The following is a 17,119-nucleotide window of genomic DNA, read 5'->3' as shown; positions in this document are numbered from 1 at the left end:
AGCAGCATAGGACTGTGTTGGCTGAGCTGTGGGAAGGTGGCTGTGTTCAAGCTCAGGCCTGCATGGAGAGTGGTGTGTGGGCTGCTGTACACTTGCTGAGCAAGCTGTCCCAGCTGCTGGTGAGGTATATGGCCAGAAACCATTATCAACCAGATCCTCAGCAGGAGGGTGCAGGTATATTAAGAAATTGTAGCCTTGACTGGACCTTCTGTCATATCTTATGACAGGACAAGAAGAAATGGTCTCAAGTTGTGCCAGAGGAGGTTTAGATTGGAGATCAGGAAAAATTTTGTCACGGAAATGTTGTCAAACACTGGAGTCACCATCCCTGGTATGTGTGACACTTGGGGATTTGGTTTAGTGGTGAATTTGGCATTATCAGTTTAATGGTTGGACTCAGTGGACTTGAAGTCTTTTCCAACCTAAATGATTCTATGATTCTCTGATCTTCTAGTTTCTATATTTGTTCCTGTTTACTCATCTCCTTCTTGTCATCCTCTGCTTCCTCATGCCCTCTCACAGACTAGTAGATTCTTCAACTGCCAGTGTGCTGGGTGTCATGAGCACAAAGTGCATGCAGTTCTGCAGTTCAGCTTATTACTAACAAGGCTGAGACAGTTCAACACAGAAGTTAGTTACTCAGGAGGGCTTCCCAAAAGCCTTCCTTTTCTGCAGCTAGAAAGTGCAAGAAGCCGAGTGTCCCACATCTGCCACAAGCACTGTGCTTCAAATAGGGAGAGCTTGAAGGAGTGTAATTATTAGCTGCAAATCTTAGTTCAGTTACTGTTCTTACATTGGATAGTTGTTCTAAATGCAGCAGGTCACTGGAAATAAAGCTTTGGTTTTCCTCCTTCATATATTGTCCATGGCGTGTCTGTCAATTTCATTAATGGCCTGAGAAACACAACAGAAATCAAACTGCCTGTACCTACCCCTTGGCTGAAGTACTGACAAGAGAAAAGACACTTATAGATAAATTCAACACATATGGCTTAGAAAACACAAGTGGAGCATTATAAAGGCCATTTTTACAATGTAATTAACACACTATAGCATTAAAGCAGTATTTACCTGGAGACAGCAGTATTCTCTTCCTGCTTTTCACTGCTGGTTTGCCCATGATAAAATATTGTTGGACGCTGCCTCCACACCGTCTCAGCAGAAAGAAGCTGCCGACAAATTCGGTGGTGAATTTACTTACTCGCATAGGTTACTCACACCACAGCTGTCCTGGGCAGCTTCTGTCAGTGAAGTGACAGTGAAGACCCTTTCCAGCATTCAAGTTTACATGAGGGCCTGGCAGGGGAGTGTTCTCTGTGCACAGCCAGCCTCAGTAAATCTCAGTGTGACAGGCACACAGCCCTGCCACTGAACTTTTAACTTGAAGCTCTAGCAGGGTGCTGAGTAGCTCCAGCTACATGACACGGGGCTGTGAAAGTAAATCACTTTGCTGCGAACAAGGGGAAGTCCAGCACATTGTTTTGCAGACTTTGGCTACAGCTTCTTTGCAGTATAAGCATAGAATATATACACCGGGGAAAGCAATCAGAGCAGGATGGACTTCCAGCGCAGAGCTCAGCCGTACCCCATCCCAGAGGATGAAGAGATTGCATACAAGGTCGCTCCTGATGCTCACAACTCTGCAGGAAATGAAGGCGAGAAACCAGTGTCAAAATTGCAACGTAGGCACAGTGAAATAAAACTCTACAAAGAGTTTTGTGATTTTTATGCAAGATTGTAAGTTCATTCTGTTCAGCTTTGGGGTCTAACTGCAGTGGCATTACTGGTGTATTGTACATAATGTATTTTATTATCTGAGATCTGAGGTTCAGGCTGTGCAAACTGTTCTCTCATCCAACCTTTGCCACTGTTCTGCTTGAAACATTGCCAGTTGTAACTGTCAACTAAAATTTGAATTGTTACTTTAAATTTCATCATGAATTGCGTCAGAAATTTTTATCTGCAGTAAAATGGTGTTGGAATTTGTAAAGTAGTCTCTCTGCCTTCAGGTTGTTTGCTAGTTATTCTGGGCAAATGGATAAACTGCTTCATTAATGCAGAAGTATTACATACTTCACTAGTTTTACATATATTATGTGTTTAGAAGTGAAGCCTCTTCTTCTTGAAGAGGCAGACTTTGTTTTTATGTGTTCTTGAACTTTGTTTTATGTTTTTGCCTGGATTATACTTTACATGTAGTAGTGCTTAACATCCTTAATGCTCGAGCATTGTTGAAGTGAAGATGAAAGATGCCAGTTTCTCTTGTGATTATTCTTCATTTAGATTGATAATGAGAATGGAGAAATTGACTAGTGTTTTGCCCCACAGAAAGTATACATGGTCCATGAAGACCATCAGCTTTATAGTTGATCAGAGTTTATGTGTATAGTCACTGCAGTTTGTCCATAGGTCTGTCTGTTATGTATGGGTTTGACCATCCTGCATCTGATCTGCATGTGAAATTTGCCCACACATTTCACTGCGAGGGCAGTGGATATTTGGATGGCAGTTACTGTTTCCCTCATCTGCAAAGATCAAGAGGGAGAGGAAAAAAGTGCCAGCTAATAATAACATGTCAGATGTGACCTTGTGTAGGGCTCTTCTGTGAGACAGTGTAAGAAATAGATAAAACACATTCCATTTTGAACCACGTGCTAGGTGTTTGCTTGCTCCCATGGATGGTGTGCAAGGAATGAATTCAGTTCCTACTGAACATGGTGGGAGCCCAGAGGTCTTATCCCCTTGAAAGGGTAAGAAGGAAGGCTTGGCATCTTGCAGAGGATTGTGGACTCTGCACTTGCAGTCATAGCATGATAGCTGTATCAAAATGTGTGCATGCATACACGTGTGTTTCAAATAATATCACTTGTGTAACAACCTTCCAGATACATTCTGAGTAGGTGGTTTTGTCAGCTGACATCAGATTGTAATCAAATTAGACCGTTGCCCTATATTTGCTCTCTGCTACCACATGGTATTAGCACAGAGGGGTGATCATGAAAGGCAGAGCTTTTAGAGTCTAGATATGAGTGACAAAACTTTTGCAAAGGGAAAATCTAAAGAGCCTTTTTCAGGCCTTAATTAACTGAAACACAGCTGTACTGTCTTCCACAGATGTGAACAGCTACCTCACTGCAATTTTCTTTGGTCCTGTACCTTTGAGAAGCAGCCTAGATTGTTGTTGAAATATTTCTTTGCATCCCTGACATGGTTTGCCAGCTTGTGTTGGCCTGTGTGTGGGTCGCAGTGGGGCAGTCAGAGCATTCCCACCCTCCCCCTTGGCCCTGGAGTGGGCTATGAGCTGGCACATGATGAGCTGAGCTCCCTAACATAAACCTTAACAAACCAATGAAGAATCCCATGATTTCAAACTAAATTTGTAAAATGACTTCAAGCTATGCAGAGCTCTTATAAAGGATAATTATTCAACTACTCTGTTTTTCATTAATGTCTGCCAGACTAAATCCTGCACAGTCTTCCACATTGTTTATTTAGAGCTCTGAACTAATGCCGTTATATATATGCACATACTTTAGAATTAAGAATTGGTTTACAATAAATTGTTTATATTTCACTGTGCAACACCAGTCCTCAATCATTAATATTTTCCCTTTTTTCAATAATCTTAATGTATTTCATAATTTTTATAGTACTTTGAATTGCCTGTCTTTTCTCATCATAAAATGCTGTAGTGACAATGTTTCCGTTTGGGGTTTTTAATTAATTAGAGTGGACCTCAGGGATTTTGTTTCTAAAGAGTTAGGAGCAGGGAGAAGTGGTAACTTTATTTCTGAGGAGATGGCACAAGCCATGAAATTCATTGAAAAACTTGAGCAGCTTAGCATTAGGTTGATTCCGTTTCACCTGGTGGGGGTGGGGAGGAGGGAAGACCCACAACCAGTGCTGTTGTCTATTTAGGTTAATTTTCTATTTTTTTATTCTTTTATTTTTTTAATGACAGCAACATGGCGAACGCGCTTGCAAACGCCATCTGCGAGCGCTGCAGGGGGGGCTTCGCCCCTGCCGAGAAAATTGTCAACAGCAATGGTGAGCTGTACCACGAGCAGTGCTTCGTCTGCGCCCAGTGCTTTCAGCAGTTCCCTGAAGGGCTCTTCTATGAGGTAAGTGGGGCAGAGGATCCCTCCTGTCCCCATACCCCTTCTTGAGCCCTCATTCCCATAGCAGAAGTAGCTACAGGCAGTTGAATGGCTTAGAAAGTCCCATGGGAGGATCTGGGCTCTGAAAGAGTATAACCAATAAAGGGAGAAAAAAACCCCCAGAAGCATTTCTGTGCTAATTAGGAGGGTATTAATGTATATAATGTTCTTTAAATGTGGACCTTAATATTATCAGCACTGAGAGAAAAACTCCTGGAGATTTTTTTTTCTCAGTGCAAATTTTTTCCCTGAAGTTTGTGAATCTGATGTATCATACCAGAAATACAGAGAAAACATACTTCTTAGGAGAAAGTCATATAGAGGGAAATCCCAGCATCCTGTGGTCCATAGGAGGTTTATTGCTGAGTTGAGTGAGTCCACCTTGGCATTGGAAAAGAGATGATCTGTATGTGAGCATGCTGTGATCCAAACCAGACAGGCCAGTGTAAGATAACCTCTTTAAGTTTAACAATCCAGAGCATTTGAAATTTTCAGATCTTAACACACTTTGAGGGGTTCAAACCTGATCCCATTCATATTTCTCAGCTCCAGGTTGATTTGCTTCAGCTTAGGAGCGTATTTTTGTATAGGTTTCATTTTCTTTTACATTCCCCTATCATGAGAATCCAGGATGTGGCTCAGCACGAAGTGGCTTTAGTGAAAGCTCTAGAATGGTTCATAAAATACAAAGTGATTGGCATAGGGAACAATAGATGTTATGAGACAGGGAATTACTGTCAGAGAGATAAGGCCCTGCTCAAGTAGCTTGCAGTCCGTCTTAGGGTAGCAGTTACAAGATTTGTGTCATAATGAATCAAAATGAATCAGAAAATGAGCAGAGTGTAAAAGGAATAATTCTGTGCTCTCACATACAGGCGTCATCCTTTGGCAAGAGCACAGTAGTTTATCTTCCATAGAAGCATTTCTAATTTTACAGAGACATGTTATGTGGTGATGAGGAGAGGCTGAGGAAGAAGTGTGGATTGCAAAAGAGACTGCCTAAAAGGATTCCTGGGGATTTGTTTTTTCTCACCTTGTTTGAGGATCAAAAGACTCTAGGGATAGTGTTACACAAATTGTAGTAAACCAGCCTCTAGTATTTCATAAGACATCAAAGGGTGAGCTGTGGGGCAGAATTAATTAAATTGAAAGAAAAGAACACCCCTACTAGATACTTAACAAGTTACCTTACAATTGTTAATGTATACTGAGCTGACTTGGTAAAGAGGCCATCTGTGTAAAGTGATACAAACATTTCAAAATGAAAATATTTGTAATTATGTTAATAAAATTGTTTTTAACCAATAAAATGTATTTTCTCTAAATGATGAATACTTTATTCATTCTTTTTCTGACTTAAAAAACAATGAGACATTCCAGGGACCCCTTTCAGAAAGTTGAATGGTCCTTAAAGATAGAAGATAGGGAAATCATGCTCTAGGCAGCCTGTATCTTCTAGGGGAGACTACAGCAGAAAGAAATTCCTGTTTTTGGACCTAGCTCAGGAATGTTACAGTCTCTCAGTTGCATATGGGTGACCATACCTGAATCTCAGTGGCAGAGGCAAGCATCCTAGTGGTGCTTAGACATACCGGATGGAGGCATTTTGCTTCCTACTGCTACCTTGTTAACATTCATATTCATGATGATTGGTCTTTGAGCACTCTCTTAATGAAACAGGCTGCTCTTGAAAGACAGTAAGTCAGAAGTGAGAAGCCCATAGATTGTCACAGGAATGAAAATAACACTGTGTGCTGAATGTGTTTTGGCAAATGTTTCTAGGATTTTTTTTCAGGCTGGGTAGCCTGAGAAATGTTACGTAGAAAGTAGAAAGTTTCAGTTAGGATAGACACTTCTTGCCACAATTATTATTGAGGTAAATTTACATTGGATACACTGAGGGAGCTGGGCCTGTTCAGACTCAAGAAGAGATGACTGAGAGGTGACCTCATCAATGTATATAATTATCTGAAGGGAGGGTATTAGAAGAGGGAGCCAGGCTCTGCTCAGTGGTGCCAAGCAATAGGACAAGAGGCAATGGGCAGAAACTGATGCACAGGAAGTTCCACCTGATCATGGGGAGGAACTTCTCTACTGTGCACTGGTACAGGTTGTTCAGAGAGGTTGTGAAGTCTCCCTCACTGGCGATGCTCAAGAATCATCTGGATGCAGTTCTGTGCAGTGTGTTCTAGGATGACCTTGCTTGAGCAGGAAAGTTGGACCAGGTGACATCATTCTGTGATTCTGTGAGAGGAAGGAAAGCCCTGAGCAGGTAAAAGATGGGCTTAGATTTGTGAGTGCTCAAGAGTGGCTGACAGTGCTTCAGAGGACTTGAGATAATCTGTATCACTGTCAGGAAAAACATTGACTGGAGAAGATGGCAGAAAGGACATCTTCCTCAGACTGGTTTAATACAATCTTTGAGAAGATGGATGTGTTTGGAGGTGTGGCCGGGTAATGTGTTTTTCTGAGCAGGTTCCCGTGCATAAACGCAGGCATTGTTGGTTGCCCAGCATGAGCTTGTGTTTATTCTGTGCCTGGTTTAGCTAAGCTAGTATTTCTTGGAAATTATTTCCAGCTCTTAGCAATTAGGAAGGCAAACATTGTTCCCCTGCCTATTGCAAGCCTTGCAGGGTTCCCCCAGTTAGTCATTAAGCTGCTTATCACACTTGCCGTCAAACGCTGCCATGATAAGCCTTCACACTGTGTTCCACGGGTGGGGGTGGAACTGGTCAGGAGTCCTGTGCTGCAGGACTTACCTCTGGGCTGCCTTGCAAGCACCCCAATCAGCACAGCTCTCTGTGGTCTGGCACTGGAGCCAGGTTGCTTGCAGGCACAAGTGGTGCCCATCCACTGCTTAGAGTCTGCACAGCACAGCAGGACTTTTGTGGATGTCCTCTTGAGCCTGTGTTAGAAATGATAGTTTGGATTTCTGAGAGCTGTGTGCCTAACGTTGCACAGAAACTGTGGGTATGATATATTTGATTTGTATTCCAGTTTGCTCAGTGACATCATTTTAGCAAGTTTTTTTATGCACTCAATCTAAACAAAAATTAGTGCAAGCACATTCCAGTAGAGTTGCCAAACTCCATTCTTTGCTGTTAGGTGTGAAGCGGTACCAAGTCTGGTCTGCTTCTACTCCACCACCTGGAAGATGTGTATTTCCTAGAGCTGCTATTGTAGAGTTTCTCCACAGGTAACAGTGCAGAGTCCTATACTAATGGCAGAACAGATGGTCATGTTTGTTTCTATTCCAGCTGTACCTTGAGTGTTTTCTTAAAACACCTTAGAGAAACAATCTATAAGTCTCAGTTTTTGTGCATGACTTTCCACTTAAGTTAGCTAAAAACCTGCAGGTAAGTTGGAGGTTATTTCACAGTGAGATGTTTTATGCAGAGCCATTTACCTCATGGACCTTCAGCATACAGCAGTGAAATGACCTTGCTTTTAAACTGTGTTCTGTAAGATCTGTTACAGAAGCTCAGGGCTTTCTCTGATAATAACTGCTGGGTCATCCACAAAGGGCAGCACAAAGGAACAGAGAGGATGAAAATATAAACAAGACTGAATGGGAACCAATCTGCCTGACGCAAACGAGAGGGGAAGAAAACCTGTTTGGTCTGTTCAGATCAACATGTGGTGGCTTTGAAATCGGAGCAAACCTAAGCATACCACGTTGGACCACTTGTTTACACAGAACAGGAAGCTTTCAATTTTTTTTCAGTTTGAAAAGGATTTTATCCTGCAGGAAGCAAGCACAATTCACAATGAACCAGTAATTTCCATTACTCCTTGAGAAAGTAATAGCCCTGTACCTCTCAATTATTATTTTTTTAAAAGCCAAAATTTAAAAAATCTGTTTTGGAGTATTGTACTGGAATAGAACTTGATAAATTTCCATCAGAGATTTCTAAAAAGGTCTGTACTGAGTTAATGTCTTTCTCTTCCTAATAGATGCAATTCAGGTTGGGCACAGGAATTTTCTAACCATAAATATCTAGTGAAATGTTTATTAGATCCCCATTCAGCCAGTTGCAATAATATTTATTGTATTTATATCATATTGGATCCTTGTCATTTCACATTATACAACAGGTAATCTTGAAACACATGTCTGTATTTTCTGTCCATGCACAAAACCTTACCTTATGGGTAGTATTTTATGCTATTCACTTGGTTTTGTCTTGGGCCCAGTAAAAAGAAAGGAGCTGCTGTCCTCTTTTTTCCACTGTTTAAACTGAGACATTCAAATCCAAACCTTTTATAGCATACCTAGTATTGTCTACCTGGTTTTGACATGCTCATTGGTATTTGTGTCTAATAATAATGGTGCCTGAAGGTATCTAAACATTTCCTTTCATTTCTGCACATATTTGCCTACATGTTTTTACATATCCTTTGGCTAAGCTACTAATGTAGTTCTGTTGGATCTTTTTATTCCATATGGGTTTTTTTTTTTCAGTGAGAGCTTGAACTGTAGGTGAACTTACCTAAGCTGTGATAAGATTCAAATCCCTTAAAATCAATTTAATTTGATCGATGTAGTGAACTTTACTCCTTAATATTTGGATTTGATTATCTTAAGGGTCTTTCCCAACCTAAACGGTTTTATGGTTCTATGAAATAAGGATCATGAAGGAAAAGGCTTATTTCCCTTCGTATTTTGGCTGATCTTCTCTATAAATTGCAAAGATTTCCGCCCCTGGATATTCTTAACCCAACCTCCACCATATGTACTTCCACTAGTATGCTGGGTCATTCTGGCAGGAAATGTAGAGCAAGGAAGACATCAAATAGGTTTGGGAAAAATGCTTCTCCCCTCCTGCTGGCCAAGGCTGTTTGTTAGCTAATTTCCTCCTCAGAATGTGCTTGGCTGCTTCCGTTTCAGTAGTGAGTCAAAATTTAGACACCTCTTGTGATGTAAATGGATGACAGAAAATGCCTTACACTCTCAGCAGAACTGGAGAAATGGTGTGCTGTTAACACTAAATGCTAACTAGTAGGTGAATTAAGGTGGGTGGATGTAATGCCTAGCACATGTAGCTTATGGTCTGGGTTTTTTTGCTCAGTCCCTCATGTTTTACTACCTAATTGTATCTGGAAACACATCAGGCTGTTACGGCATTTATGTTAAGTGCATGTTCCTCATCCCTCTAATGCTCAGATCTTTTTCTATTTGCAGTTTGAAGGGAGGAAATACTGTGAACATGATTTTCAAATGCTTTTTGCCCCTTGCTGCCATCAATGTGGTAAGTTTCAACTTAAGGAGAAATACTTCACACTGATCACACATTGGAATGTCACTGAGGAAAAATGTGCTGTCCTTGTATATTTTCTCTGGGAAGTGCTCATGTTCAGCTTAAACCAGTAGGATTTAAAAATAAAATTTGCGTTCTTTTGATAAGTAATTTAGCTGGTGAGCTAAATGATTCAATGAACAGACCATTCATAAACTCCTGATAGTATACACCATTCATGACTCCTGATTATTTATATCTGTAAGTCTCCATGTGCTGACATTTGTCCCTTCTCATGTAGCTGAAACCCTGCAACAAGACTCTGTCATCTGCTTTGACTCTTGTAACCTACCCGTACTGTCCTTCTCCTTCACGGAAGCTAAGACAGTATTTATCATCTAGTGTTATAATCAAGCTGGGCCCCCACTGATTTTTTTGAACCAAATACCTTTCAGGCTTCAGTGTCTAAATGCATCCTATGTGATACTGAGGGCTGCTCTTTATTTGCCACTGTTGATGTAAATGCTTGTGCGTCTGCTGCGCTGTAATCACTTGCATGTTTTCTTTTTCCCCTGTGTGTGACACATTTTTTGGGGCCAGATCTATGAAGTCATTATTTGACTATTTCCTACACTGCTCTGGAAGGAAACCCATGTGTTTCTTTGGCACCTTTGGCAAGGTGTTAAAGCTTTAATTTACCTCAGTGAGGCCTTTCCTCTTGTGGAGGGATGCATTGAGCACCAAGGGAAAAGGAAGCAGATGTTATGGAACTATGAATTTAAGGCTGCAGATGTGAACAAGCAGGAGAAGAGGAAAAAATGAGTTGGTGGCAATTTGTGAGGAGTTATAATGCCTATCTCCAGTTTCTCTTGTCCAGTTGGCACAGCTCCACCTTCTCCTATCCTCTCTCCTGGGTATTGCCAGCTCCCTTAAAACCTTATCAAGGTCCTGCCCAGAGCTGGGCTTTTCCACTGCTTGTACTTAATAAACACAAAGTCAATGGGGCTATTGTCAGCTATGAGGCCTTGAGCATTCTTGACACGTCTGGAGTCCATCAGATTTTGTTTTTGAAAAGCCATGACTTCATGGGAATGCTACAGAGTCCCATGCTGGATGTTATCATCCACACTGCTTGATCACTCCCCTTTGGCAGCTCTTGGAGTTGATCTCCAAAGCCAGCACTCAGCCTCTGACAGCACTGTGAAGCTGAGCCCCCAACACATTTTGCACTGCTCAGAGCCCCTGGCTACACTGTCCATCAGCTTAGCTTAGCTAATTCACCTGTGATGGACATCACTCCACTGTCTGTGCAGTTCAGTCACACTGTGCATGCAAAACACTAGTTGTCACACTATTCTTTTAATGCCATATGAAACAGGACTCCTTGTGGTAGGTCAGAATTTGTGTGTTTTGGACTGTTCTGCAGCTTCACTGCACCTTTGCATTTGGACTCCATACGAGTGTTTTTGCAGGAGGTCCACAGTCACCCAAGCTTAGTTCTGTTGTGCCTTGAGTATAGAGTACCTTCAAGGCTTGGTCCTAGTGGAGTAGAAACCCCCTGCTATGTACATGACAAGTTAAAATTGTCATACTCTTAAAGAAATGAAGGAGAAAGATGATTTGGAGATAAGAAAGCCCATATTATATGAAGTACTCCATAAATTTCGTAACAGCTTGAGAACAAATAAGTAAAACCAGTGAAGGGACCAAAAAGGGATTACTGCAGAGAGAAGGTGGAGTGTGCATGTAGAAGGACTTGTATATAAAGAGCAGAAGGTCCTCCACTAGCAAAGATGTTTTCTTCTGACCAATAACAAAATACAACAAACAAACAAATCCAAATTCCAGGGTTTGGAATCAGAATTGCAATATTGAAAGCAATGTGTCCTACAAGATTTTGGGGCAAGGAAAGGAATGGTGATTGTAGTCATTGTAGTGACTCATTTGACAAACTTTGAAGTTTGTCTAGTATGGTATTTTACATCCTGATGTTGTGTTTCTTACAGGTGAGTTCATTATTGGTCGTGTTATTAAAGCCATGAACAATAGCTGGCATCCAGAGTGCTTCTGCTGTGATATCTGCCAAGTAGTATTGGCTGATATTGGATTTGTCAAGAATGCTGGCAGGTAAATCTCCACCCTTCCTTTTGCTTACTGATCATAAATTAAATGACCTAATAGTGGGACTGAGAGGTTTTTTTTCCTGAAGCTTTCCAGCTCGGATGGAGCAACTTGAAGTATTTGCTGTGATAAGAAATCTAATCGTGCATCACAAAATGAAGAATGGGTATTTTAAAATATTAACATTTTGTCTTCTTCAACACCAAGTTTCATGGCAAATATTTTCTTTACCCAGTGACCTTTTGGGTTCATTGTTATATGGAATAAGAGAGAAAACATTCAGATACAGAAGCATTATCCTTTTTTTAATAAAAATGTTTAGTTTCTTTTTCCAACTTGTTTTTCCAATTTTGGTCTAGTTTGGCACCATATTTATTAATAATTGCTTAATGTTCAGTAGGACCCTTCACAGAGTAGGCTATTTTTGCCAGCTATGATCAAAAGACTATTTTACAAGTGGGTTATATGGCCACTGTCTTCTTAAGTATAATGCTATATACAGAATTATCTACAGAAGTGTTCATACAGCTTCCAATCTAAACGTTTAAGATTTTGAAAGTAAAACATTCATCAATGAGAATCTATAAGAAACTTTGTTTTCTGTGTTTCAAAACAGCTTTAACTCAGCTGAGCTGAAGAAATGGTATTCCTGTGGTGACAGAAAATTAAATGATCACCCTGAACTTGGGCAATCATTTTGGTGCTTTGAACTTTGTTTGCCTTAGAAATGAAGTTGTTTTAACAAGACTTGAAAAAGAGCTGATTGAAATGAGTTTCTGAAAGATTTTTTGTTTATCTTTTGCACTGTAGTACCTTGTAGCAATACTTACCTCTCTTTTTTTGTGCTGTTTCAGACACCTCTGCCGTCCTTGCCATAACAGGGAAAAAGCCAGAGGCCTGGGAAAGTACATTTGCCAGAAGTGTCATGCCATTATTGATGAACAGCCTCTCATATTCAAAAATGATCCTTATCACCCTGATCATTTCAACTGTGCAAACTGCGGGTAACCTGAGTGCTGCAAAGGGAAACAGGAAAATGCTGGGATTATTTGCTTCACCGATTTAAAGTGAAAACTTGCCCAACAACTAATAAGAGGGGGTGGGGTTGGGATATCTTGTGGCCAGATGTGTGTTACTTACTGCTTTTGGCATGGTGGGGTTCAAGCAACAGCTGACCTGCTGGGGTCTAAAGAAAGATTGGACTCTGCAGGACAAGGCAGTACCTTACAAAATACAAAGTATTGACACAGATACCATTTCTATAGTAGTGAAATGATAGCTCACTATTCTACTAGGAGGGGAAGAGAAGTGGTTGTCTTTTGTTGCTTGAATTGCTATCTTGCCTGTGGTTTTGTTAAGTTCAACAGCATCCAAACGTTGTTCTCTCTTTTTAAAGCCTGCCTTTTTTAGAAGCCTTCTTCCATCTCATTTTATCATCTTCTGCAACCGCAGCACATGAAATTGCACATTTCTACATCCTGCACTGATGCAGAGATGTAGGATGAGCATGGAACATTGTAGGACATAGCATGGATTCTTACTTGTTTATTTCTGCTGCAAAGGAAGTTACTATTTCAGTGCCATAGCAAAGGCTGATTTGAATAACAGTATGTTGTGTTATATCAGTGGCAACCAGTTGAGAGTATTTGTGATTATGGTCACTTTTATGGTTTAGCTGTTCCCAGTATCTAATCATACAAATTACTAAAAGGTAGAGTTTGTAAGATTCTGCAGTGGGAAATGAGTAAGTCTAGTTCATGTGGGTCTGTAGTTCTCTTTCTCTGAAGTTTGATATAAAGAAAATATAACTAGGTGTAGAGGACTACATTTTATTTTCAGTTGCGGTTATGCAAATCTAAAATACACTGGTGGTAAGTACCAGAATATAAACCAAACATATGCAGCTTTCACACACACATTTGTGCTGCTTAAGCAGAATGACAATGGCTCGGTAGCTGTTTCCAGAGAGACTCAGTGCACATCGCTTTGCAGCCTCAGTTTACTGTGATCAGGCTTGAACTGTGTTGAACTGTGTTAAATTTGATGCTGCTGCATACTGTAGTATAAATATAATTCTAAAGGAAATGCTAATTTATTTTTTTCACTTCATTTTTCACTTGAGAGTAGAAGGCACTTTTTGAGTGCCTTTATTCATGCTCTCAATCCATTAACTTCTGAACAGGAAGGAACTTACTGCTGATGCTCGTGAGCTGAAAGGAGAACTCTACTGCTTACCCTGCCATGACAAAATGGGTGTCCCCATCTGTGGGGCATGTAGGAGACCAATTGAAGGTCGTGTGGTGAATGCCATGGGCAAACAATGGCATGTGGAGGTAAACATCAGATGTTAGACAATCTCTCTTACAAATGTAAACCTTAGCATATTTATCTGTGATTTTGCTGATCAATTTCAGTGAAACTATTCTCAAAGTTTGCAGCAATGATTATAAATGCCTTCTCCAAATCCCTCTTCAACCTTATTGTGGCTGGTCTTCCACTGTGAAACAGGAGTTATTTGCCACCTTACAGAGGGCTTTGACTGAAATCAGTAACCAAAGGAAGCACAGCAAGGCCCTTACAAATGAAAATTTCAGAGCTCAAAGCAGTACATGTGGAAAGGCAGTCAAATCTGTGGCAACCATGTCAATAAGCATGACAATACCCTTTGGTCTTCCACAGTCACCTGCCATGTATATATTTCTTTAATAGTTCATTTAAGAGTTCATATTTCAAAGCCACATACAAGACTTAGTTCCACATCTATTTTAATTAGATAAATTAATAAACAATTTATTCCTTCTGTTGTTTTGAAATTCTCATCTAGGAAATGCTTTCTTTACAAGGGTATAATAATATTACAAGTTATTTTAATAGCTCTTAATTCTGTTCACTGATGAAAAATGAGATTTCATTGCTTGATTTTGTTTTGTAACTTTAGGATTGAAATGTTGAAGACATTAAAAGAAATATCATTTTAATGGTCTAAATGTAGAAACAAAACTTTTAACTCTGCTTTTCAAGATGGCTCAGTAGACTTCAGCCACATTCAAGTAGTAGACATGGTTAGTTTGCTTTCCAGAAAAAATAACATTACTTCCAAAAGATTAAAAAAAATGTACTGTAATTTTCTTTGTAGCATTTTGTTTGTGCAAAATGTGAAAAGCCATTCCTGGGTCATCGTCACTATGAGAGAAAAGGCTTGGCGTATTGTGAAACCCACTACAATCAGGTAAGGTTGCATATTTTTAAAAATGGCATTAATTGGTAAACTCAGAATTTGGTTTTAGTAGATAGAGATGGAAAACCATGGACATTCTTAAAGGGACCTCTGGGTTTAATGGCAGTTAGCATGTTCTGTTGTGTTTAATTTATACAGGTTTCCCTATTCATCTGTGTGGCATTAAAAAAGAAAACTGCAGGTATTTCACAAAGGCTGGTCAGGACAATAAATATCAAATTGTTCTTCAAGCTTAGTGGTACTTAAGTAGGGCTGTTTGGGGTTTTGACGTGTCAGTAGATCAGAGCAGCTAATGACACCTAATCTCTCCTAAGAAGTTAAAGAACATTTGCCACTCACTGACTGCATTTGGAAGCCCCAGTGAGTGGCATGGGTTTCCCTGCAGCTGCTGCTCTTAAGACACTGTGTGTTGATACGTGCTCTTGCTCAGTAATTAGGCTGATAAAGACTTCCAAGACTAAATTTGTCAGAAGACACCCTCTAGTGACCACTTGCATCTATGTAGAAGTTGCATTTGGCAGTACCACCCCTCTCCAGATGCCCTTGGACGGGGAGTCCAGCCCCACGATGCACGGACATATTGTTCCTTGGAAGCCATCTGTGTCCTGTCACATTCACCTCCCTTGCTTACATAAATACACGAGAAGGGGTTACACTTGGGAGTTGTATGGCATCTGCTAATTACAGATGGATTCTTAATTGGTCATTAGTGATGAAGGGCAGATGATTGGTGCTGGCACACTTGCAGACTGTAAATGCTGTGGCATTCATAGTAATCGTGTTGCAGCTGGGATGGGCTAAGTCCATACACCAGACAAGAGCTGTATGGAGAGTGGATGTCTTTTCCCACAGTTAGAAAAAATACATGGCACCTCTTGTTCTATTGTGGACAAATAGCTTGGAAAAAGAATGAATAGTTTTTGTCTGAAGTTCTCATTTTTTTTTCATAAAGATAAAATTTTCTTACAGTTACAGCAATACATTGTTTCAGTCATGCACATAAGTCCAAATGTTACATTTCTGGTTAGTAACAATATGTATATGACACCAACGGCTGTTTTGAAGATTTCAAATCTTCAGGATTAGAGAAATCTTGAAACAAAACAAAATCATACTTAAAGAGAATCAAAGGCAGATAAATGTTTTCATCTTTAATATTATCAAGGCTTTTTGTGATGAGATGATGCAAAATGTACTTGGAAAACCAAACCAGTCTTGCCAGCATTCTCTTTATTTCACTAGAACAAACAGGAAAGTGATTGTGCCCATCAGCTGAAACATAGTTATTTTGCTAGTTTGATAAGTTACCCTCAATAAAATCATTATATTAAAAAAATATTACTTCTCTTTCCTCTTCAGCTATTTGGTGATGTTTGTTTCCATTGCAACCGTGTGATTGAAGGAGATGGTAAGCACTTTTCTGTTTTCTTAATGTTCCTTTCTGATGGAAGTTCTCTTTAAAATTGAAAGGGGGAAGCAGCCCAGTTTTCATTAACACAAAACCAGATGTACTCTTGACCAGAAATTAAATTAGAGCAAATTAGTCAGAGACCAAATGGTAGGAAAACCCAACATCATTTCATGATGATAGAAGACCACCCCATGGCCACGTCACCCCTTAGTCACATGAAGAGGCCAGGGATGCTGGAAGATGCTCAGAAATGGCTTCCTGACAGACCACCTTCCAAAAAGAACACATGCAAGGCTGAGAAGGAGCATACAGACATCTCCACAAATGAGTTTGTGGATCATGAGCCAAATTTGAAAAAATATTTAGATCCTGAAAGACATAGGTGGGCAAAGTTAGGAATTTTCTAAAATGCCCCCTTCCCATTATGTCAGTTTGAATCCTGGAGATATTTACCTATCACAAGCACCCATCTTTTGAAAATCTAGGCTTATGATAATGTCACAAAACCAGAAATGATCATAATTGGAAATATATGCCCTGTAAAGGCAGAACTACAAATAATTTGTTTGTTTTGTTATTGTTTGATTGGGTTTTTTGGGAGAAGGGGGTGGCTTTGAGGGTTTTTTTTTTTTATAATTAGCTCTGATAAAATGCCAAAAGCAAATTATTCTACCTGAAGTAATGTGACATTATGTGCCTGTTTACCCTGTCCAAAGTAAATACTGTTAGCCTCATCTAAGCCAAAGGTATTAGCAAATAGTAGGAGAAAGCTTCTAACATTCAAAAAGAGACATAAGTTAGTTTATAGGCAGGTAACTATAGACATAGTAGAACATACACATAGACATAGTATGTAGAACATACATTCTGTATATGTGCTTTCCCTACATTTTCTGGACTGCACTATGCCTACAGAATGACAATCCAAAATGCCTTAGAGGAAGGAGTCCTCATT

At 40.0% G+C, this 17,119-nt stretch overlaps 1 protein-coding gene across 11 annotated transcripts in view; it reads left to right on the top strand.

The window, feature by feature from the left end:
• Positions 1-17,119, top strand: part of LIMS1 (LIM zinc finger domain containing 1) — a 67,144-nt gene that overhangs the window by 46,449 nt on the left and 3,576 nt on the right. For 8 of the 11 annotated variants that reach the window (XM_015631620.3, XM_015631579.3, XM_015631604.3 and 5 more), the window contains 7 exons: positions 3,962-4,121; positions 9,340-9,406; positions 11,401-11,521; positions 12,370-12,519; positions 13,698-13,848; positions 14,652-14,744; positions 16,113-16,161. In XM_015631620.3, the coding sequence (XP_015487106.1) occupies positions 3,966-4,121; positions 9,340-9,406; positions 11,401-11,521; positions 12,370-12,519; positions 13,698-13,848; positions 14,652-14,744; positions 16,113-16,161 (787 nt within the window). In that variant the 5' untranslated portion in view covers positions 3,962-3,965. Of the gene's footprint in view, positions 1-306; positions 332-890; positions 1,738-3,961; positions 4,122-9,339; positions 9,407-11,400; positions 11,522-12,369; positions 12,520-13,697; positions 13,849-14,651; positions 14,745-16,112; positions 16,162-17,119 lie in introns of those variants that run through there. The other 3 variants (XM_019007137.2, XM_015631547.3, XM_015631556.2) reach the window with 3 other exon arrangements.

Source organism: Parus major, chromosome 1 (genome assembly GCF_001522545.3).
Source record: "Parus major isolate Abel chromosome 1, Parus_major1.1, whole genome shotgun sequence".
Lineage (NCBI taxonomy): Eukaryota > Metazoa > Chordata > Aves > Passeriformes > Paridae > Parus > Parus major.
Note: the sequence above shows the minus strand (reverse complement) of the source record. Positions and strands in the feature narration are given on the sequence as shown.